Source organism: Saimiri boliviensis, chromosome 12, assembly GCF_048565385.1.
Source record: "Saimiri boliviensis isolate mSaiBol1 chromosome 12, mSaiBol1.pri, whole genome shotgun sequence".
NCBI lineage: Eukaryota > Metazoa > Chordata > Mammalia > Primates > Cebidae > Saimiri > Saimiri boliviensis.
This window is the reverse complement of record NC_133460.1, coordinates 78,386,674-78,409,744: the sequence shown is the minus strand read 5'-3', so window position 1 is coordinate 78,409,744 and position 23,071 is coordinate 78,386,674. Positions and strand designations below refer to the sequence as shown.

Here is a 23,071-nt window from a genome sequence, read left to right as displayed (position 1 = left end):
TGGCAGTCTCCAGTTGCAAACTCCCAGGGGCTTGAAGCACAAAATAAACTCCTAGGCCCTATGTGATCTAGCCCTGTACTTTTTCTGGCCTCCACTGACAGGCCCCAGCTGGGTATTAAAGGCAGCACCTCGTGCAGAGGAGGCGCCATCAAGAGTCTTAACGCCACCCTCACTTCAAGCATGTCAGCCTCCTTGCACTAACATCTCTTCTTCTGCAAAGCCTGTTCCCCGGATTCACACGGTTGCCCTTTCTTATCGCTTACCTTTTGATCCAAATGTCACTCCTCAGAAAGGTCTTCTTAGGCCCCTCTCCATTTGATCTAAATTCCCATCACTACCACAGCCCCCTGTCCCATTTTCTTCATGGTGCTTAGTCACTCTGTGATGCTATAGTGTGTATTGCTTTGTAGCCAGGCATGGCGGCTCATGCTTGTAATCCCAGCTGCTCGGGAGGCTGAGGCAGGCAGACTGCTTGAGCCAAGGCATTTGAGGCTGCAGTGAGTCGTGATCGTGCCATTGCACTCCAGCCTGGGCATTGGAGCAAGACTCTCATCTCAAATACATCTATATATCTGTATATAGATATAATTTATTGACTTTTATTTAGTTTTTTCTGCCCCTGACTTGAAGGTAAGCTCGGAGAGAGGCCCATGGTTGTCTGGTTCACCACTGTATTCCCAGCACAAAGAATACTGTCTGCCAGCACCGGCACTTAAGAGGCATCTCTGCTGGATGGATCAGTAGTGAACCACTCCTGAACTCACTCTCACACATTTCAGTCGTTCTACTTTCTCTCTGATTTCATGACACTGATTCTCTTAAAAGGGTCCATGGCATTTTATATAAATGAAAAACAAGTAAGTTGCCTTTAATTGTCCCTTGAAAATTCTTCAATTGCTCTTGACGTTAATGAATGATCCTAAAGGCTTCCGAGTCCAAGGTAGGGGATAAGGTGGCTGTGACCCTTCAGAGGAGAAATCTACATCCTGAATCAGTTTTAAGACTCACTTCAGAAACCACTATGGTGTGGCTTTATATGTAGGAGATGTGATTGCTGAACAGTCATAAACAAATATTTATTAAATTCGATCATATTACAAACACACTTAAAAAGTTCACATTTAAAAGGAACCCATAACAAATCCTTTTTTTTTAGACAGAGTTTCACTCTTGTCGCCCTGGTTGGAGTGCAATGGCACAATCTCGGCTCACTGCAACCCCTGCCTCCCAGGTTCAAGCGATTCTCCTTCCTCAGCCTCCCAAGTAGCTGGGATTACAGATGCCCACCACCACGCCCAGCTAATTTTTTGTATTTTTGGTAGAGACAGGGTTTCACCATGTTGGTCAGGTTGGTCTCAAACTCCTGACCTCAGGTGATCCACCTGCCTCAGCTTCCCAAAGTGCTGGGATTACAGGTGTGAGCCACCGCACCCAGGTAACAAATCCTTTTATAAAGGAATTTTTATTGTGAAACTGGATGATCATCCCTTAATTTGCCGATGCTGCAGATGCTTATTTGCATAGGTTCATTTTCTTAAAGCAGGGTACACTGGTGGAGGGTCCTGGAAATTAACTCTGTTTAAAAGCATGCCACAGCTCGCCAGGTATGAGAAACTCAGCCTATAAAGAAAAACTAATTAGTTGGAAACAATTGACAAGTCATTTCTTTTGACAGATGTGTCTGTTAAAATGGCTCCCTTTTCTGGGAACCAGAAGCAGCAGAAAATTTTCTTCCACTCATTCCTACACAGTGTCATGTTGTAGAGGATGGGGTTTAGGGCCGAGTTAGCAAATGTGAAGGCCACCACCCAGAAGAAGAGGGACGGCCAGATGACCAGGTCCTGCTTGAAGTTCTGGATCAGGATGAGGAGGATGGTGATGATGATGGGGCTCCACATGATGAAGAAGGAGACCATGAGCAGGAAGAGGGTGCGGAACAGCCGGAAGTCCTGCTGGGACACGCGGATCTGGTGGTCCTCCGAATAGGCCAGGCTCACCGTGAGTCTCTTCCTTGATGCCTTTGTGATCTGTGGAAAACCAAAAGCCACAGGTGACTGCAGGATGTTGGGGTCTTTGATTTAGGGGCCCAAGAGTTGGAATCTGTCATCCCCAAGGCACCGAGACCGCATGCCTCTGGGACTTCACATGCCCGAGCTTAGGATGCACTGGAGAACAAGGCCCCTGGCTGGACTCCTTAGAAATAAAGCAAAAAATCACCTACCCTGTAAACAGGGTTATGAGGGGAAGTGAAAAGCCTGAATCAGGTGGTCTAGAAGAGGGGCATCTTCCCTGTTATTTTTTTTAAAAGAGGTGAGTCTTTCATTGGTGCAAGCACAACGTGCTCAGGGTACAAACTCAAACAATGCTATACTGATGGGGAGCAAATAAAGAACATCAGGTCTCCAGCCTTCTGTTCTCTCTGTTTGCACTCCCAGAGGTGACCAAAGTGAGTACTTTCCCATATGGCCTTCTCGAAATGTACCACTGCCACACACAATATTCCTGCTCTTTTGCTGGGTACACAGATGGGCCTACACCGCACATCCCACTGTGGGCCTTGCTCCTTTTTCACCTAGCAGTATCTCATGCTACTCGGTCCATACTTGCACAGAGAGGGCACCTGACTCTTGTTATCATCCATAAATGGTGGTTGCAATTTATCCAGCCCCTATTGAGGAGTGTTTATTTCTTTGGCCTTGTTTAGGGAGGTAGTGGATGAAGTAGCAGTCTGCATACTCTTCCCCCCTCTCCCTATATTAGTCTGTTCTCAGGCCGCTGTAAGGATGTACCCAAGACTGGATAATTTATAAAGGAAAGAGGTTAACTTGTCTCACAGTTCTGCAGGGCTGGGGAGGCCTCAGGAAACTTATAATCATGGCAGAAGGGGAAGCAAATGTGTCCTTCACATGGCGGCAGGAAGGAGAAGATGGGAACCAAGCGAAGGGGAATACCCTTATAAAACCATCAGATTTCATGAGAACTTAACTATCACAAGAATAGCCTGGGGGAACCATCCCCACGATTCAATCACCTCCCACTGGATTCCTCCCATGACGTGTGGGGATTTTGGGAACTTCAATTCAAGATGAGATTTGGGTGGGGACGCAGCCAAACCATATCACTCCCCTACAGGTTGTCGAATGGGAGATGGCATACCGGTGTGGAAGGCCAGGCAGACAGGAGCACTGGACCCCACCCTAGGTTCCTTTCCTTTTGCAGGGGCAGGAGAAAATGGATCCTAGTCTTGCCTGCAGGCCTCTGAATCAGGGGTTAAGGAAGGATGATGGATCAGAGGCTGCTCATTTGCTGGGGTAGCTGCTGCTGGGAGCCAACCTGAAAATGAAGCTGAGTGTGGGAAGGGCCCGCCCATGCCTGGTGGGAGTGGGTGCTGCTTGAGTATGATCCCCTCATCAATAGGGCCTCTTGGTACAACCACCAGCCACAGGGAAATTAGAGGCAATGACCAACAGAAGGGGGTAACCACCTCATATGGGCAATCATGCAAGTTCCTTGTCCTTGTGGGACACCAGGCCACTGGCAGAGCAGCCCCATCCTCCTTCTCTGTCCCCCTCCCAGCTCCAGCACCACAAACCCATCCTATGCCTTGGGCAGGGGAAGCTTTGAACTGACTACGAGATTGACGTTGTAAAACAGGCAGGCATGGCCAGGTACGGTGGCTCACACCTGTAATCCCAGCACTTTGTGGGGCTGAGGCAGGCGGATCACAAGTTCAGGAGATTGAGACCAGCCTAGCTAACACTGTTAAACCCTATCTCTACTAAAAATACAAAAAATAAATTTAAAAAAGAAAAAAAAATAAGCAGGCATAACCAAAAAGCGACTGGAAAGTTCTATAAATGAGACATAGGTGTCATTAAAGGTGCCCCTGCCCCAGCAAGAAAGAGGAACTGGCCAGAGCACTGCTGGTGACGTTTGTTGAAAATGACCATTCTATATTTATATCCCTGTTGAGAGGTGGCAACTGGGGGAATGAACCTCCTCATGCATATCCTTGCACACCTAGGTGAGCATATCGGTAGAATAAATTCCTACCCGTGGAACTGCTGAGCCCACTAATGCTTTCTATTAATGAGCAGAGCTGGCAGCGAAGCAGAGGCATGGCAGGCAATGAAAGCAGCCCTGGCTATGTGGGCTTAGAAGGGGATTCTGCACTCCTCTTTCAGGAGATTATACAGGTGTCCCCCAAGATTCCTGAATCTCAAGAGGGGGAATAATTAGAAGGTAATTAACATCATTCACAGTTCAGGCAAGTTTAACTGCAAGATCAGAATGGCTGAAAATATTCTCTTTGGAATCCTTGTAACTAGGCTGGGTGTGGTGGCTCATGCTTGTAATCCCAGCACTTTGGGAGGCGGAGGTGGGCAGATCACCTGAGATCAGGAGTTCACGACCAGCCTGGCCAACGTGGTGAAATCCTATCTCTACTAAAAATACAAAAAAAAAAAAAAAGAACTAGATGTTGTGGTGAGCGCTTGTAATCCCAGCTACTTGGGAGACTGAGGCACGAGAATCCTTGAACCCAGGAAGTGGAGGCTGCAGTGAGCCAAGATTGTGCCACTACACTCCAGCCTGGGTGACAGAGTAAGGCCCTGCCTCAAAAAAACACACAAAGAATACTTGTAACTAGCTAACTAGATAGTTATTTGTTTTATGATTCAATGTGGCTGCTTGCTCTGTGTGGGAGTTTAGGTCCACCTGTGGACAGTGGAGACCAGGACAACAGATGCTCAGCGAGCAGCCTCACGGTCACCCGGACGCTGGCTTTACCGAGGCTTCCATGCGGCGGGTACTGTGCCGCACATTTACTTGTCAGTTGTCACGTTTAATCTTCACACCTACACTTTAGATTTGCACTATCATTATTCCCACTTCCTAGATGAGGAAATTGAATTTCAAAAAAATTTAAGTAACTTGTTGAAAGTCACTCCACTGATAATACAGGGTCAGAGGCCCCGTTTCTGAAAATCCAGCTCAGTGGCATTAAAATGAACCAAATCACAAAAGACTCAAACAGGGTGGCCACACTCTTCAGCCCTCCCCTCCCCTCGAGGGCTCTGCAGGGTGAAGATTGCCCAGGAGACACAGGGCACCACCTCGGGCTCGAATGCCAGAGGCCGTATTGGCACATCCAAGTCTGGAAGTCATCAGGTAGAATCAAAATTAGAACTTGTGTTCAGGTGAAACCTGGTTAATCTAAGGAACCTGGCTTGGCTGTTCGATCTAGGAGACTATCAGCTGGGCAGGGTGTCAGGTGGGCAGGCTGTGGAGGAATTGGCGTCGTCTCTGAGTAGGAGTGTCACACTAGGCCTAAGCACAGGCTGGGGGGCCCACAAAGGCTGATTCTGACAGCAGCCTCATCCCTCTTGCTGCCCACACCATCCTAAGAAGGTCAACAATGTACCGGGGGTCCCTGGTGTAGTGTCGCAAAAATACATTTTGATGAGTGATGTTGATGAAGGCTCACATTTATGGGGCTCCTACTATGTGCCAGACCCTTACCTATCACTTCATTTACCTATTAAAATTCTCCTAACAATTCTGTGATATATATACTGTGATGATCCTCATTTTACAAATGAGGAAGCTGAGGCTCAAAGAGCTTGAGGAACTTGCTCCCCACTACTCAGCTGAGAAGTTGCAGACGTGGACTGCCAAGTTGGCAGTCTGATTCCAGCCCATTTCCTTTATTGTAAACCGGTTCTTTCCCAGTCTCTACTGTCTCTGCCCATGGTACTCCTTCTGCCCAGCCTTTAATCCAAACTCTAATGCCAGGAACTCTGAGCCCCGCTTGGCATCCTGCAGCATTTTATCTCAGGCACTCATGCGGCAGTTGCGACATACGCTGTGTGGTACATTTCCAGGCATCCTTACCTCTGACAGAATATGGTGTGGCTCTGTGTCCCCACCCAAATCTCATCCCAATTGTAATTCCTGTAATGCCCATGTGTGGAGAGAGAGACCAGGTGGATCATGGGGGCAGTTTTCCCCACGCTGTCCTTGTGATAGTGAAAGTTCTCATGAGATCTGATGGTTTTATAAGACAGTTTCCCCTGCTCCTGCTGACTCTTTTCTCTCTTCCACCATGCGAAGAAGGTTCTTGCTTCCCTTTCTGCCATGATTGCAAGTTTCCTGAGGCCTCCCCAGCCATGTAGAACTAAGCCAATTACAGCTCTTTCCTTTATAAATTACCCAGTATTAGGCAGTTCTTTAAAGCAGTGTGAGAACAGACTAATACAGACCCCCACCAGACTGCAGGTTCCTTGGGGGAATGGGACCTGAAGCAAGGCATGCCTGTGTCTTCTGTGGCCCAGAGCCCCTAGCAGGTGCCTGACAATGGCTGTGGGTGACAGACAAACAAAGTGGGCTGACTCATGGGCCATGTGCATAAGTGGATGGATCTTTTTTTAGCACCGGCAGATGCTACTATCTCCTTCTCTCCACAGTTGCCACCACTGGTAGGGAGTGAGGAGGAAAATGGGGCTTTATAACCCAGTGGGGCTCCTTTCTTCCTCCTCTTCCCTGCTAGATGTCAAGGACGGTCAACATGGATCGAGGATTGCAAATGTCTCCTGCACTGGGCAGAATGCTTCATGTGCATTTAGAGTAAACTAAATGCTCAATTCACTTTTGAGGATTAATCCTAATCCTCAGAACAAGCCTCTGGGATAGGTCCTGTGGTTGCCCCAGTTTTGGAACTAAGAGACCCTGAGAGAAGAAGTGACTTGCTCGAGGCCTCAAGGTCAAGTAAGGGAGCGCACCCCACACCAGGTGCCAGCCAGCACTCTTCTCCACTGACAGCCAGCAGCTCAGCAGAGGTGGACAGCACCCAGGGAATGTGGTCCACGGCTATGGGGTACATGAAATGCAAAGGCTGGGGCCCCCTTCAGACATTCGGATTATATGGGGCTGGTTGGAGCCCAGAAATCTGCAAATTTCCTAAACTCTCCAGCTGATTCTTGCCCACTAAAGTGTGACAGCTGCTCATCTAGGACAACAGGCTCAGTCTGGTGCTCCCCACAGTCCTTTGAAGAGAACCTTTTTGAGACTCACTGCCCCCACATCCACATGAGCTTCTGAAGACGGTGTGGGAGCCTCCACCCCACCTCACACTCCTCTGCCACCCCAAGCCACCAGACCGCTGCTGCCAACAGGTGGGGATTGGTAGAAGATGTTCCCACTGACAAAGTTGGGCCCCTGAAGGTTGATTCTCCTTTGGGGGCTGCTTGGTCAGTCAACAGTCTCTCATCTAGAATCACTGGACAAAAGATTCCGTCTTTCCAGAGATTCCACCTTCCTTTCCACAACGAGCACATAGGCCCCTAAAGCTGAGGAATGCAGGCCAGGTGTGGAGAAAGGGCTTTGTGTTCACTGCCTAACACTTCATGTTCAGTGGAAACAGGTTTTGTTTCGCAGCTAAGCTCTGAGACAGGCTGCGGGTTTTCCATCTGCAAGCCATAGACTCACTCATTCGACAAATATTTATAAGCCCCTGCTATGTGCTAAGCACTCTTATAGGTGCTGGACACACAGCAATAAGCAAGGCAGCTCTGCCCACGCTGCTTTTCCATTCTGGTGCGTATGTGGGCAATGGGAGGGGGATCAATAAACATGTACTGTTACAAAAGGGTAGAGGCATCTCAGTTGCTATGGCAACAGTTGCTGGGTGATGACGTCAACCAAGCCCCAAACAGCGGTGACAGCCTGATCCGAAGGCACTTAGGAGTCGCTAGGAGGTAGGAGGTTATTCCCTTGGGAAAACTGTTGATTGGAAAAAGTAACTGCAGATGTATAGCATGTCTGAGTCACAAGGAAAGAGGAAGCAGGGAGGGAAGAAGGGTGAATAAGGCCACTGCCCCAAGCCCATGAAGCGGCCCCTGAAGGGTGGGTGGCAAGGGAAGAGCCAGGGCAAAGCCTCCTCTGAATCCTTGCCCAGGTCAGAACCAGGAAGAAGGGTGGAGACTTTAGAGCAGGGTTTCCCAAAGGGCATTCCATGGAGCAGTAGTGCAGAGAGATGCTCTGTGGAGAAAAGGGGGGTTCTGTAGCCACATTGAGCAGTGCTACCTATTCTATTACTGTGTGGGATGTCCTCAAAGTATATTGGCACAATAAAGGTTCTGAGAAGTCCTGCAGCAAAGAATGACATCTAGCCTATCCTGCATTTCCTAAACCTTTTCCAACACCTAACATTCCCATGGCACTCTACAGAACATTCTAGGAGACACACTGCTTTAGAGCAATAGAAGGTCAGGGTAATATGAAAAAGAGCCACTTCTCAAGCCTGGAGATGAGACCTGGATTACAGGTACTAGTGACAGGTGAGAAGTGGGACTGATGGGGCTGTGGTTATGTGTCCCATGGCTTCAAACTATTTGTGGATTGCCTGCTATTATGGCTAATTAACATTTATGTTCAACTGATTTTACGGAGTTGTGTAAAATCAAGCTTCACAGAAAGAGCTTGGACAGAAAAGCTGACTCAGTACCTCTGAGTTATGTATATCTTCACAGGGGAGGAGATGCAAACTGAGGCCCTGCCCAGATATTCCATCCACCTGGTGTAGCTTGCCTGCTTCCAAGTTATCAGCCTGGCAAACTCACAGTAGTAAGTGAGGACAAATGTCAAAGTCCTCCTGGGAAATGGGCAGCAGTCAATTTTGCTAATAAAGTGGGAAGTAATTTTTTAAGTGACATTTACATTAAAATTGTGATTTTAAAAACATCATATCTGCTCTTTCATTTTATTGTGTTAATCCACTGACACATATTTGGCTCCTGCAGCAACTGAGGTTCACATTACTTAAGAGACTTGCCCAAGGTCACACAGTGATAAAGCCTGGATTAGGACTCCTGTCTCAGAACTCTTCATCCAGTGATTTTCCCACTGTCCAAGAAGAGACGACCCTGTAGATCCATTCAATGTGATCCAAGGCTGATGCCTCATTCATTCAACAAATATTTATTGAGCACCTACAATGAATGAGCCAGGCTCTGATCTAGGCATAGGAATATCGAGGGAACAAAACAAAATCTCTGCTCTCATGAAGCTTGCATTGTAGTGAGCAAGACTGTCATAAATTGAATAAAACAGATGCAGTCAATGTTCGAAGAGAAATAAATCAGGAAAAGGAACTGGAGATTGATGGGGAGACTTTCTGGTGAAGAGCTTTTTGAGTAAAGACATAAATGAAGTGGGAAGTGGCCCATGCAGTAATCTGGAGAAGAGAAAGCCAAGAGAAGAAGTGGCCGGTGCAAAGGCCCTGGGGCAGCAGTGCAGGGGCCTGTGTGGAGAACAGCCTCAAGGCCAGTGTGGACACGAGGGAGAGTGAAACCTGAAGGTGAGAAAACCAGCAGGGCCAGATCACAACGGGCCTTAACGTAAGTGTGGTGATAGGATGTATTACATCTTTGACCTGTTACTCAGAGGGCTCTTTCACAGCACCATGAGTCACGACAGCTCTTGCACCCAGGAGCTGTTCTGAGGTCTGTGATGGGGAGAAGTGAAGGCTGGCTGTGGGTTTAGACACAAGGTCTTTCAAGAGTAAACTGCTGTTTAGAGGTGGGTGGATGGGAGGAAAACTGCCCCAACTCTTCAGGTCTCAGAATTTTTCCAAGTGGAAGCTGGCCTTGAGAAAAAGATATGGTGGGTGGGGGTGGTGGGGTGGAAAATCATTCCTCCCTCAGCAGGCAGCTGAGAAGCTTGAGGTATGAGTGAAAAGGGGCAGACAGAGCCCTCTTGGCCCCTAAGTGACTCGGGAGTGAGACCTCCAGGAAGGATGTCAAATGCTGCCGCCCCTTCCAGCCAGCCCTGCTGTAGCGTCAATTCCTTGTTCCTGATGTGCTCCAAATCTGGGCTATTGTTTATTCTCTTGCAAATCTTAGTGGCACCTTTTCCCAGCATGCTCTGAGACAAGCGTTGGAAGAGCAGCGTTGCCTAACAAATAACGACCGTCATAATTTAGTCACCACCTGCTACAGGCAGGCATGGCTCTCTCTGTCCCATCAATAGCATCTCCTCCATGCCTCACAACGCTACACTGCTGGGATTATGATTGCCATTTTGCAGTTGAGGAAACCGAGGTCCAGAGATGGCAACTAACCTGGTCAAGGCCATACAGCAAGTAGGTGGCAGATTCAAGACTCAAACCCAGATTATTAAAATAACACTCTCAAGTCTCTGTGTCTGTCTTCATGGTCATTTGCTCTGTTTTTTGTTTGTTTGGTTTTTGCGACAGAATCTCATTTTGTTGCCCAGGCTGGAGTGCAGTGATGCAATCTGGGCTCACTGCAGCCTCCACCTCCCAGGTTCAAGCCATTCTCCTGCCTCAGCCTCCCCAGTAGCTGGGATTACAGGCGCCTGCCACCAAGTCCGGGTGATTTTTTGCATTATTAGTAGTGATGGGCTTTCACCATGTTGGCGGGTCTGGTCTTGAACGCCTGACCTCAAGTGACCCACCCACCTCAGCCTCCCAAAGTGCTGGGATTACAGGCATAAGTCACCACGCCTGGCCTGCTCTTCTTTCTTGTACCCTCATTCGTCCCTTAGTTTTGTGTAGCATTTAACAGTTTGCAAAGTGTTTGCAGAGTCTCAGTATCATACCACCTCGTGTTCAGTTTCTCTGCTTGCAATATCAGCACCCTTGTCTGTCTCCTCCCCCTTCCCCTTTTATGTCAAAGCTCCTTCTGGATAGAGAATGTATCCTACTGGCTTTCAGCCCACCTGTTTTCCTCCTAGCACTTTGCACAGGGCAGGCCCTTAACAAATGTCTAAGGAATTAATGCACTGGCACTCTAGGGTCAGACTGCCTGAATTTAAACCCTGATATTGCCACTTACAAGCTGTGTTACCTTGGGTAAGTTACTTAACCTCCCTGGGCCTGGGTTTCTTCATCTGTCATTCTTATCAGAATTAAAGAGTTAGTTCCTGGCACATGGTCAACACTGTGTAAGTATTTGTTAAATAAGTTCTACGTTTCTCTTCCTTTTTCTCTTTACTTCTTTCCTTTTAACTTCATGATAATAGCTAACACTTATATAGCACTATCATATGCCTGGTCATGTTGCAAGCACTCTTCTGACCTTAACTCTAGGCCTGAATCTGCCTCCTGCACTTGAACAAGCTCCAGGCTGGGTGTCACTTCAGTGGTCACAAGTCATCGGGTGGGCGGAAGTCTAATGAGTGACATGGAGGGGCCACCTCCCACGGGACTGAGGGATTAGCAGACCTGGATGGAAGTTGGCCTGGCTACAGGTTCTGGGTATCTAAGAAGGTTACAGATCCTCAGCTGGAAAGAAAGGGCCCTAAAAGTGGCCAGACGGGGAGCAGGCCCTACAGGGCACCACTTCAATATGCCTGCTTGCCAGCTGACCCACACATCATATGCTGTAAAACCAAGACTTAACCACTGTAAACCTCCATGAGCATTCAAGGGCTTTGCATTAAACCTTCTACAGTGGGGATAAACATGGATCTGCCTGTGCTGTTTGCCTAGGCAGGCAACTTGCACACAAATTGGCTACCTTAAGACGTAGAAACAGGCTGACCCGTCTTTTTTATGTCCCTGTACATATTTGTTTTGAAGGTAGAGATCATTTCCTGTTTCAGTGCACATTTGAAATGGACATTCCCTGGGGGTGGGTGGAGTGGCCACTGGAAGATAATAACAGGGACTTCCGGTAATACTCAGTTTCTCCATCTGGGAGCTGCTTTCATGAATGCACTCAGTTTGTGAGCCTACACCTATGGCCACTGTGCTTTTTATATATGTATATGATACTACAATAAAACGTTTTTAAAAGTATGCATTCTTCATCACTGCAGGGTTTGTGATGGGGAAATAATGGACACACCCCAAAAGACCATAAAATAAATGAAGTCACATCTGTAGCCACTAAAAATAATGAGCTAGAGATATAGGAATGATTCAGAAAGATATGAAGTTAGGTGAAAAAAGGAGTTACAGAGCAGAGAGTATACTCTCATATCTGAAAAGAACATTGAACAGTGTCAGATAACCATTTGACCATTTTAACCTGCAATTTCATGTCGTTCATCAAATACACACACAGCATACATGATATATACATAAGTTTATAAGAAAAGTGACCTGAAAAAGTACATCTTGAGTTGTTAAGAAGGTAGAGTAAGTTTTTAGTTTCTGTGTTATCCGTTTCTGTCTGCCTTCATTTTAATTAATTTTTCTGTGATGACCTTGCATTACTTTAGTGATGAGCAAAACAATAATCACAAAGATATAACTTAAAAAAAAAAAAAACTCTCCTTCCTCAGTGTTGTAGACCTGGGCAGTGAATCAAGATTGGGCTGGCGTGAAGTCTTAGGTGTTCTCCGATAGCAAATTCTAAGATTCTAGCAGAAACAACCCTAAGCCTGAGTGAAGTTCAGTTGTAGCACTTGAAGCAAACATACCTGTAAAATTTTGGAGTAACTGATCACAATGACCAGTCCTGGCACCAAGAAGTTCAAAGTAACAAAAGACACATCCCACGAGATCTCTCCAGGAATGGTGGGCCACATCAGTGTGCAAATTGGAATTTCCTAGTTACAAAAAGGAAAAGAACATCCTGTAAATGCTGGCTTCTCATTGGCTCTGGCTCAGTCTTATTGAGGGTTTCCTGACACGCAGTTGCATTTCCCAGTTACACAACTAGCATGACAGTGAATCCCCAAATCCCTCCCACTACCCACCACAGTCCCGCTTACAAAGAGCTTGCCCCTGGCCCTCAGAATAACTATGATTATGATTCCCATTCTCCAAGGACAACAACTGAGCCTCAGTAAGTAAGCAGCAGATTCAAGGCTTAAATCCAGATTAGTAAAATAATCCTGTCAAGTCTCTGTGTCTGTCTTACGGCCTTCTGCTTTTTTCTTTTCTTTTCTTTCTTTTTTTTTTTTTTTTTTTTTTTTGAGACAGAGTCTCACTTTGTTGCCCAGGCTGGAGTGTAGTGTCTGGCAGGAATTCTTAGGTGTTCTCTAACCACAAATTCTGAGATTTGTGGTAAGAGCTAGAGCCAGTTCCCAGCTGTGGTCTTTCCACTTCCCTGGGCTGACATGCAAAGGGCTTTTGAGCCTTCTCTTCTAAGCCTGCCATTTTACAAAGGAGAAAACTGACCCCTGAAAGGTGACATAGATCGGAAAGGACATGCTACATAACAAACATATCAAAACTGGAACACGGCTTCCGTGGTCACACTGTCTAAGTTGGAGGCCACAGGGTTTGTGCTCAAGCAGTAAGTGTTCATGCTGGGGGTGCTCAGGTGTCTAAAGTGTGTCAAGCTGCATCAACCTGGCCATCTAGAGCCCCAAGGCAAAGATCAGCCTCACTCTCAGGCGGTTCAAGACGTAAAACCAATGGACCATGGCAGAAGTGTGTGAAGGTTTGTGATCTTGCTGCTCTCACTACTTTGTATTGATTCAAATGTTTAACAGTAACTGCAAGAAGATATGGGGCCCTTACTGAGTGGTTACTAATAGTTTCTGCAACAATTTCGTCCAGTGAATGAATAGGTCAATGAAAACAGACCCTGTGTGTTTGTATATACTAACTTCCTACATATAAATCTCCTATGCCCACTTGACTACAGAAACAAAACTGTTTAGAAAACAACTGGCCCTAACTCATACATATAGAACAGATTTTTAAGAGCACATGCTGGGTAAAAAAAACTACATTATTGATTTTGAAGGGCCAAAGCATCTTAACCAATGTCTAGGAGTAGTATTGCCATCCGAAGTACCATTCATTCATTCACTTGACCAACATTCATTGAAAGCTCTACTAGGCAAAAGCAGAGAATTTTTAATAGTGAATCAACACTGGGCTGGTGTGAACACATGGTGGAGGGAGGTTTATTAAATCTTTCCACATTTTGGTGATTGGAAAGAAACCTGTTTCTTTCTTTTTCTTTTTCTTTTTCTTTTTTTTTTAGATGGAGTCTTGCTCTGTCACCAGCCTGGAGTGCAGTGGAGCAATCTCAGCTAGCTGCAGCCTCCGCCTCCCAGGTTCTAGCAATTCTCCTGCCTCAGCATCCCCAGTAGCTAAGACTACAGGCATGCACCACCATGCTCAGCTAATTTTTGTATTTTTAGTAGAGATGGGGTTTCACTATGTTGGCCAAGATGGTCTCAATCCGACCTCACGATCCACCCACCTCAGCCTCCCAAAGTGATGGGATTACAGGCATGAGCTACCATGTGGCCAGAAACTATTTCTTTCAAAGATCTTCTGATTACTGGCAGTGAGCCTACCACTGCTCTCTAGATAATCCACACTGCCCTCTTTTGTACTCAGACCTTTGCCCACCATGGACCCCTCATTCCAAGACAGCAGCAGCAATACACATGAGCAGATATGCTGAAGCACCAATCGAAAGAAACGGATTCCAGCCCTGAATGTGATTTGGTCTCTAATTCCTATTCTTGTGGTGGAAAAATTTTAAGAGACAACAGAAAAACAGAAGATGCCCAGACCATTTCTTAAGACTCCCAACTCTTTCCAAAAGCCTTTTCCAGAGTGTCTACCAAAATCTCTCCAGGTTTAGCAAGACTTTTGTAGAAGGTATAATGTTAGAGCATGGTGTTCTCTCTACAGTAGGAGTGAAAGAAGAAAAGCACATCCCTAAACCATGTGCTTCTATGATCATAGTGTGTTGAAGAGAATGCGTATGTGTGAATGAGTATATGGCCATCCAACACACACGTGCACACACACATACACACATACAATCTCTTTTACACACACAAGCTCACATGCACAAAAAAAGACAACAAAAAAATAGAAGGATACAATCCTGAAAGTGAAGTGTCTATTTCTAGGTGGGAGTCTCAAGTTTTTTTTGTGTGTGTGTGTGTGACTTATCTGAATTTCCTAATTTTCATTGATGTGCCTATATAACTTTTATAAGAGAAAAAAGTTCATTTATAAATGAAATGATGATCAAACATGAAACACAGACTATCAAGACAGTTCTGCCAACTTTACCAGCTATTTTTCAACAACAGCTTCCTGTCCCAGGAAGGCAGTGTAGCTGGCCTAGGGGCCTAAATGATGGATTGAGATGCTCTTTAGAAGGTTTTATAAGGTACTGTCGATTAAATGCACTGTCTGGTCTCATTAAAAAATAAAATACAGGTGCCATTACAGAGATCCAAGTTGGTGTCATAACTTGGTTTCTGTGGGAAAATCCATTTGGCTTAAGTCCATTTGATTCTAGATATTCACCTGCAGGCTGTGACTTGCAGAGGAGTTGGGCAGCGTGTCAAGTCTGGAAGGTGGGGACATGAATCCTATCATATTCTCTGTACTTTTTCTGCACATGTGAAGTGTCGCCTGATTTTAAAAAGGGAACTTGAAAAACAAAAGTGGCAGGCCTGCCTTGTTACTGACTTACAGAGGCGGAACTGGCAGAGTCAACAGTAGTCTTCTTCAACTCATTTGCTCAACCGCCCAACTCCAGACATGGTGGCTGACCACAGCAAAGCCACAGTGAGGATGAGCGAGGCGCTGGCCCTGTCCTCCAGGAGCGGGGGAGGGAGAGAAGCACTAGGACACTTCAGGACAGGACAGGCAGCTGGAAGTGTCCAGAGAACTTCAGAGGACCAGGGAGGGAAGATCCGCCCAGGAGGGGTTGTTTCTGCTATGCCTGGAAGGACGGCGTCCGAGGGCACAGGGAAGCCGGAGCTCAGGTGTCAGGCCAGAAGGGATGAAGGTGGGAGGCCACTCACAGTGAAGGGTAAGTGTGACTTGGATCCCCCAGATGTGTTCTGCCTCATCCCGGTCTCCACTTCTCCCTGGCCGTCTCACCCATTTCCACTGCACTTTTTGCAGGTAAAGCTCCAATTGACCCTTTGCAGCTCCATGCTTTCCTGAACCCCAGACTCACCCAACAGCCATGAGGACATCTCAGCAGGAGACCTCACAGGCACATTAAGCTTTGAAGAACCCACCCCCAAATGGTTCCACCTGATTTCTGCACTGTCCGCATCAGGGCACAGAGCTGCCATTCTACAAGTTGACAGAAACCCAAGCACTGGCCTTCTGCCTACCTCCTCCTCCCCACTCAGAAGGAATCTCTAAGTTCCTCCTTAATAGCCACTGACTCACGCACCTATGACATTTTTTTTTTTTTTGAGACCCAGTCTTGCTCTTATTGCCCAGGCTAGAGTGCAATGGCACAATCTCGACTTACGCAACCTCCGCCTCTCAAGTTCAAGTGATTCTCCTGCCTCAGCCTCCCGAGTAGCTGGGATTACAAGCATGCACCACCACACCCAGCTAGGATTTTGTATCTTTAGTAGAGATGGAGTTTCTCCATGTTGGTCAGGCTGGTCTCAAACTGCCGACCTCAGGTGATCCGCCTGCCTAGGCCTCCCAAAGTGCTGGGATTACATGTGTGAGCCACCACGCCCAGCCCTACCGCATTTTCACTGGCCTGCCCCCCAACCCTCACCAAGACCAGGCCATCACCACTAAGTCCAAACTTCCTACCAGACAACTCTGGCCCTTCTCCCACTCTCCCCTGCCAACTCTTCCAGCACCGTCTTTTGCCCCCACTGCCCCTCATGCTCTACACAGCATGGTGGAGAACCCCTTGCAAGGTTCGGAACAGCAGTTACTGCTCCTTCAGCCTCCACGTGGGCCCTTTCCTCTGCCTACGATGCCCTCCTGGCCTCCATCCCCTTGCCTGGCTTGCTTCCTCTCATCTCCATACTCAGTGAGGACACCACCAGCTTCCAGTAGCTTCCTGGACTCCCCACACCCAGCAGAGACTCTTCCACAGCTTTCCACAGCTTGTGCAATTGTCCCCTTCCCTGTCTGGATTCCCCACTGAAGTGTGTTACTAAGGGCGGGGACCAAGCCTGCCTTTTTCCAGCCAGCATCCCAGCTCCTAGAATTCTGTCCGATATACCTTAGGTGTTCAGGAAAAAATTGCCAAACCAGATTTTCTAAGAAGACTCCCCTTGAGGATGGGGACATCTGTCTACAGGGACCGCTGAAATGCTGAGCCTCCCCACACTGGCTGACTTATTTGCAAACACTGCCTTATTCCAGCTGTTTTCCTATCAGTCTCTCTGATGATTCTTCCTGCAGTAACTCTGGAGACCCTTGGTAAATCCTTGCTCCTACCTCACCTCTGCCATCAACATGGAAGACTTCAAGATCATTTTTAAAAACTAGGAGTCTGGCTGGACACGGTAGCTCACATCTGTAATCCCAGTACTTTGGGAGGCCGAGGTGGCAGATCATGAGGTCAGGAGTTCGAGACCAACCTGGCCAACATGGTGAAACCCCCATCTCTACTAAAAATATAAAACTAGACAGGTGTGGTGGCACATGCCTGTAATCCCAGCTAATCAGGAGGCTGAGGCAGGAGAATTGTTTGAACCCAGGAGGTGGAGGTTGCAGTGAGCTGAGACAGTGCCACTGCACTCCAGCCTGGGCAACAGAGCAAGACTTCTTCTCAAAAAAACAAAACAAAACAAAACAAAACAAAACTAGGAGTCCTAGTTGGATATTTCCTCTCTATCAGCTTCCCAGCAAAAAAAGAAAAAACAAATCAACACAAGAGATGCTTCCTTTCTTATATTTTAAAAGTATTCTCTAATTGAAAAGCAAGCACACTGTGTTTCCTCAGAGACTCACACCCAGCAGACATGAGAACTTTCACATTACTAGCCTAGTATTAAATTAGGGTGGGGTGGGGCAGTGGGATCAAGTGCCCAAGGAGGTATACATCCAAGGGTGATGGCAGCCAGAGGGACCCAGCAGAGTGGGGCAGAACTCTGGTTCCATCTTTCCCCATCCTGTGACTCTTGGCACTTCCTCCTTTAGAAAATAAACCAAAGAATATCTAGTTTTGGGGTGACTGTGTGGGTCCAATTAGGCCAGAATCTAGGACCATCTGTGTGCTCTTCCTTGAAGAGAAGGAGGTGGATTTGGGTGATTTGTGGCAGGGGTGAGAGGGGAAGGGTGCTTAGTAAATGCTTGCAGAATGAATGGGCAGCACATTCTGACCAGGGTAGACAGTCTTCTCCACCTGCCGATGTGGGTCACCGCCCGGTCAGGGCCACAGCACACACAGGCTGGAATCCTGCTGAAGCAGGGTGAGCTGACCTGGCTGAGATGTCAACGTTGCCAGGATGTACCCACCCTCTGAAAACTGCAGTCTGTTATTTTGCAGCAATCAGAAGAATTATACTGTTTGAAGAATGTTTAGAATGTTTATATTCAAAGATAAAGAAACTAATAATAGTTAGCAATTCTTACCCATTTAACTGTGTACATGCCAGGTGTTGGCCCATTTACTGAACATGAGTCCCCATGCCAATCCCGTCAGGTTGGCTGATACTGTAATCATGCCCATTTTGCAGAAGAGGAAAGGGAGGTATTGAGAGGTGAGACAGCTTGCATTCTGTCACGAAGCTCCCGAATGGCAGAGATGGGATCTAAACAGAACAGTTGACACCAAAGCCCATTCCAAATACCAAGTTGCCTCCCATTTCTAGGATGTTTATCACTTCATCTTCCCTTCAGTTTTAGAGTCTGATTACCATGGACTGCTGGGCACCCACTGCCCACATGGACAAGAGATTGAGTTTCTGTTTCAGGAGGGCTCTCGGGTCAGCAGAAGCTCTAAGGGGCAGTTCCCCTGGCCAGTGCTCCTTGGGGAGAGGGAGCCAGTGTGTGCTTAGGCTTGGTAGATTCTCTCAGCCTGTGGTTTGGGTTAGGAAAATATCCTCCCCACCCCTCTCCCCGCAAACCTCCATATTTAGTCTCCAAGTGGAATGGACCAGGCAGAATCTACAAGCAGAAAGCTGGGAATATGGGGGTTGAGAAAACAAGCCTTTGCTAATTTTAAATGTGAGACTCAGTCAGTCTAGACCAGATCTTCCTGTTGCTTTTTTCTTTTAATGACTACACTCCCCCCATTTTTTTTCTGTCTCTTCTTCTTTTCAACTTCTTTCTTCAACTGCTGAACCTATAAAATGGGATGTTTCCTATATGCTCAGGCAAAAACCCTTAAAAAATTGGGGTTTTTCTGTTTGTTGGGTTCCTGGACAGGTAGGTGTGAAAGTCTGTGTGTGTGTGTGTGTGTGTGTGTGAGAGAGAGAGAGAGAGAGAGAGAGAGAGCTCACATGCACGCATGTGTGTGTGTATGTGTGTGTGTGTGACATGATGGAGGTGGCAGACAGATTAAAAAAGAAGATGGAGAGCCAGAAAGGACTGTCCCATTTATTTATTTATTTATTTATTTATTTATTTATTTATTGAGAGGTGGAGTCTTGCTCTGCTGGCCAGGCTGGAGTGCAATGGTGCCATCTTGGCTCACTGCAACCTCCGCCTCCCAGGTTCAAACGATTCTCCTGCCTCAGCCTCCCAAGTAGCTGAGACTACAGGTGCATGCCACCACACCCAGCTAATTTTTGTATTTATAGTAGAGACAGGTTTTCACCATGTTGGCCAGGATGGTCTCAAACTCCTGACCTCAAGTGATCCACCCGCCTTGTCCTCCCAAAGTGCTGGGATTACAGGTGTGAGCCACCGTGTCCAGGCTTTTTTTTTTTTTAATTTCAAGCTTCCCTACCTCACCTTTACTAATTTCTATGAGTAGGCTTTCTGTGGGTAACTAACTTACTTGGCCCCCAGTGCACATGGCAGGCTCATTCTCTCCCAGTGCCTTTGCCCAAATCCCTCTCCAAAGGCTCTTGAAACCAAAGAATTGTTTCATTATTAAAATGAGGAGGGTCTGTGTACCCAGCCAACACAATTGTGGCCACCTGGAAGCACCGCAGACAGCTCTCCCCACACCCAGGTTCCCTAACAGGCATGCAGCACAAAGCGGCCAAGACACGGAAGGCCTCACTGATGCCAAGGCCTTCTCACCCAAACAATCACCTGTGTCCCTGTCAGCACACAGTTTTAGTCTGGGCTTTGGCTGGGAAGTGACAAGAGCCTTATTTTAAAATCTCATTTGCCAATTAATTAGGATTATACTGGAAACCACCGAACAAAGGGAGAGGCACAACATACATATCTGAAAACTTAAGATACCTTCGAGATACATTCTACCTGGTCTTTAATTCCCAGAACAGCATTTTCTCCCTTAAGAAAGAAAATTAGGCGAAATCCCTCAAGTTCTGTGATAAATATAGAAATATTATAATTCAGCAAGAGAATAACTTTTAAAAAATCAAAGAAACTGCTGGCAGAACCTCAGCCCCCAACTGACCATGCTTTTAGAGGCATCTGTGTGGCCCACCTTGATTCTGAGGTGTGTAGGGGCTGAGAACAAGCCTGTCCACTAGGCCAGATCCTTGGTCTACCTATAAATGGTACACACCAGCTCAGCCAATCCTGGTTTCTCTGGGTCGCACTTGAGTGGACATGGCCACAAGCTTACATGTTATTTGATCAAGTGCCACAGGCCTGACTATCAGTAAAGACTAATTGCTACTAATTACTAATTAGAATGACTAATTGACAGGCTCCTGTCTGTTAGCCACTCAAGGCCATAAACAAACAAACAACCAGCAGTGTATTTCACACAATCATTAGAAACAGTGTTTAAGTTTGATTTATGTTTTTAAAAAAACTCACACAGGATGCAGGATGCAGACTCCATCCATCCTACCCCCCAGTAAAAGGGCTGTGTGAGAGACTGGTCTGGGGAAATTCCCAGAGACACTCCATCTCTCTGTCCCAGGTTCTGGAGGGTCACGTACCAAGGGGGTGTCCCCAGTGGGCTGTGTGCATGTCCATAACCAAGCCTTCCCCTGGTGACAGGTCATTTCTCCCTCTCTACTCCCCTCTCTGACCACTAAGAAGGTCTCTGTTTGGGACTGTGATTTCTGTTTGTGCCAGGGTTACTCAGGGTGCCCCATACTCACTCCTAGGTGGGCAGGGAGCTGAAGGGTAGGGGGTAAAGGGGTGGAAAACCAGTGACCCCGGTACGGAAGGGGAGGCCAAGAACCCAGCCATGGGCAGGTGCTCCTGGAGACTGAGCTCAGAGCATACAGGCCTAAATCCTGTCCCTACCCCTCTCCACGAGGCACGGAGAACCAAACACACTGGAAAGATGGCCAGACGACAGCCACTGTCCTCCATCGTGACTCTGCGTCTAGGTCTGCTCTCCCAGGTGGATCTCGGCGCGCGAACCCTGCAACCACGGGGCAAAGAGGCAAGAGAAAATGATCCGAGTTCGGGATTCCGGACCGTGGGACTCGACGGGAACCAATGTCCTGCACTAACCGCAGAACCTTATTCAGATCATGGTCACTCGCACCCCTATGGCCTAATAATGACAACGGTGAACCTGCTACGCAAAATAGAGCTTGTCGGCCCAGCCTCTGTAATCTGCACGTTTCAGGCTCCCAGGACACCTGGGAGGTCTAGTGTAGTCCTTCCGTTTTCCAGCTGAAAAACTGAAGACCCTGGAAGGAAATTGCGTCACAAGTCCCCTAGAGGCAGCATTGCGTTTGGGGTCCCTGGGTCTCAGGCGGCTGCCTGCGCGCTTGCAAAGCAGGACCATAACCCAACCCGCACGGAAACTTGTGGACAGGAGCTCAACTCCTCCTCGAATTATGGGTAAAATACTCTGGGCAAATATATGCTTCTGTGTGAAATGGATGTGATAATAACGGCGAGGCATCATAATTCGATACAATGTGATTAGCCACCCTGAATCCCCAAAGTTCCATCTGGCTCCTAAACTACTCGTTAACCTCGCAATAGTCACTGCATTTTGCAAGAATTTGGGGGAGTCTACTTAGAGCATTTAAGAGGGCGTGTGCACAGCGTTGTAGTGAGGTTTAGGAGATTAAACTTCACAGCGCTGGGCACAAGGTTTGGCAAAACGATTAAGTACAACAAATGGCCTATTGTTGATCATCCTCATCCCAGCTTCCGTCGGGCCCCAGTTCCCAGCCCGCGCAGGACACCTGCCCGGCGCTCACAGCGGGGCGCTCACCTGGTCGGTGCCGGGAAGCCGCTGCTGGAGGACTCGGAAGAAGACGCAGAGGGGCAGAGCGGCGAGCGCCGAATAGCCCCAGATGAGCGCCAGCAGCACTGCCCGCGCCAGCCGCCCAGGACCCCGCACGCCGCGCTGCAGGCGCACGATGCACACCATGCGCTCCAGGCTGACCGCGGCCAGCGTGAGGATGGTGACGCTGCCGCTCAAGGTCATCATGTAGAAGAGCAGGTGGCAGGCGACGGGGCCCAGCCGCCAGGCCTTGGTCCAGCGCACGGCCAGCACCAGCGGGATAGCGCTGATGAAGAGCAGGTCCGCGCAGAAGAGGTTGAGCATCAGGCAGGCGGTCGCGCCACGGCGTCGCCGGCGCGCCACTAGCACCAGGGCACACACGTTGCCCAGCAGCGACACTACAAAGATGATCGCCAGCACGATTGTCTCCACCGCGGTCAGCACCAGCCAGTGGTCTCCCTTGAAGTCGGAGAAGAAGGGGAAGCGGGTGCGGTTGGCTCTCTCCAGGCTGCGCAGGGGCGCGTCGCCCGCAGCCCGCGAGCATTCAGAGTACATTCCTGGGTCCCGGCGGCCAGCAGCGGTCTGAGAGAGTGCTTATCTGGGAGGCGACTGAGTGCCAAGGCGGGGAAAGAGGGAGGGAGGCGGTTGCGACATCTCCCCTCCGGTCTGAGGAGCGCCGGCGCTGGGTACAGGGAGCTGCGCCCGGGGCGCGGGAACGAGGAAGTGCCGGGCAAGGCCGGCAGCAAACACCACAGCTGGGCGGGGAGGTGACGGCCGGGGCGGAAGCCTCACGCCCTCTGCCCATTTGAAAGCACACCCAGAAGCCTGAAAACCCACCTATCAAATTCCTCGAGCCCTCGCAGGGCCTCCCCTACCTCCTTCATCCTTCAGGGGCACGGGATGTACCAAGCCTTTTGTGAACGGATTTAGCTAAAATAGATTTAAAAGTGTCAGAGCTGGCCTTTGGAGATTATTTTGGCCTGTGTCGTTCAGACTACACTAAAGAAACTCCAAGGTTCTGGAGGTAGATGTTAAAGCAACTTGTAATGAGTCCGTAT

General features: G+C 48.0%; 1 protein-coding gene across 1 annotated transcript; it reads right to left on the bottom strand.

The window, feature by feature from the left end:
* Nucleotides 1–1,051: 1,051 nt before the first annotated feature.
* On the bottom strand, nt 1,052–22,755 carry FFAR4 (free fatty acid receptor 4). Its single transcript, XM_003922383.4, has 3 exons — nt 22,002–22,755; nt 12,445–12,573; nt 1,052–2,027 (listed from the first exon to the last, which is right to left on the bottom strand). Exons 1-3 carry the CDS (start codon nt 22,566–22,568, stop codon nt 1,638–1,640), a joined length of 1,086 nt encoding a protein of 361 aa, XP_003922432.1. The 5' UTR covers nt 22,569–22,755; the 3' UTR covers nt 1,052–1,637.
* Between the last annotated feature and the right edge of the window lie 316 nt (nt 22,756–23,071).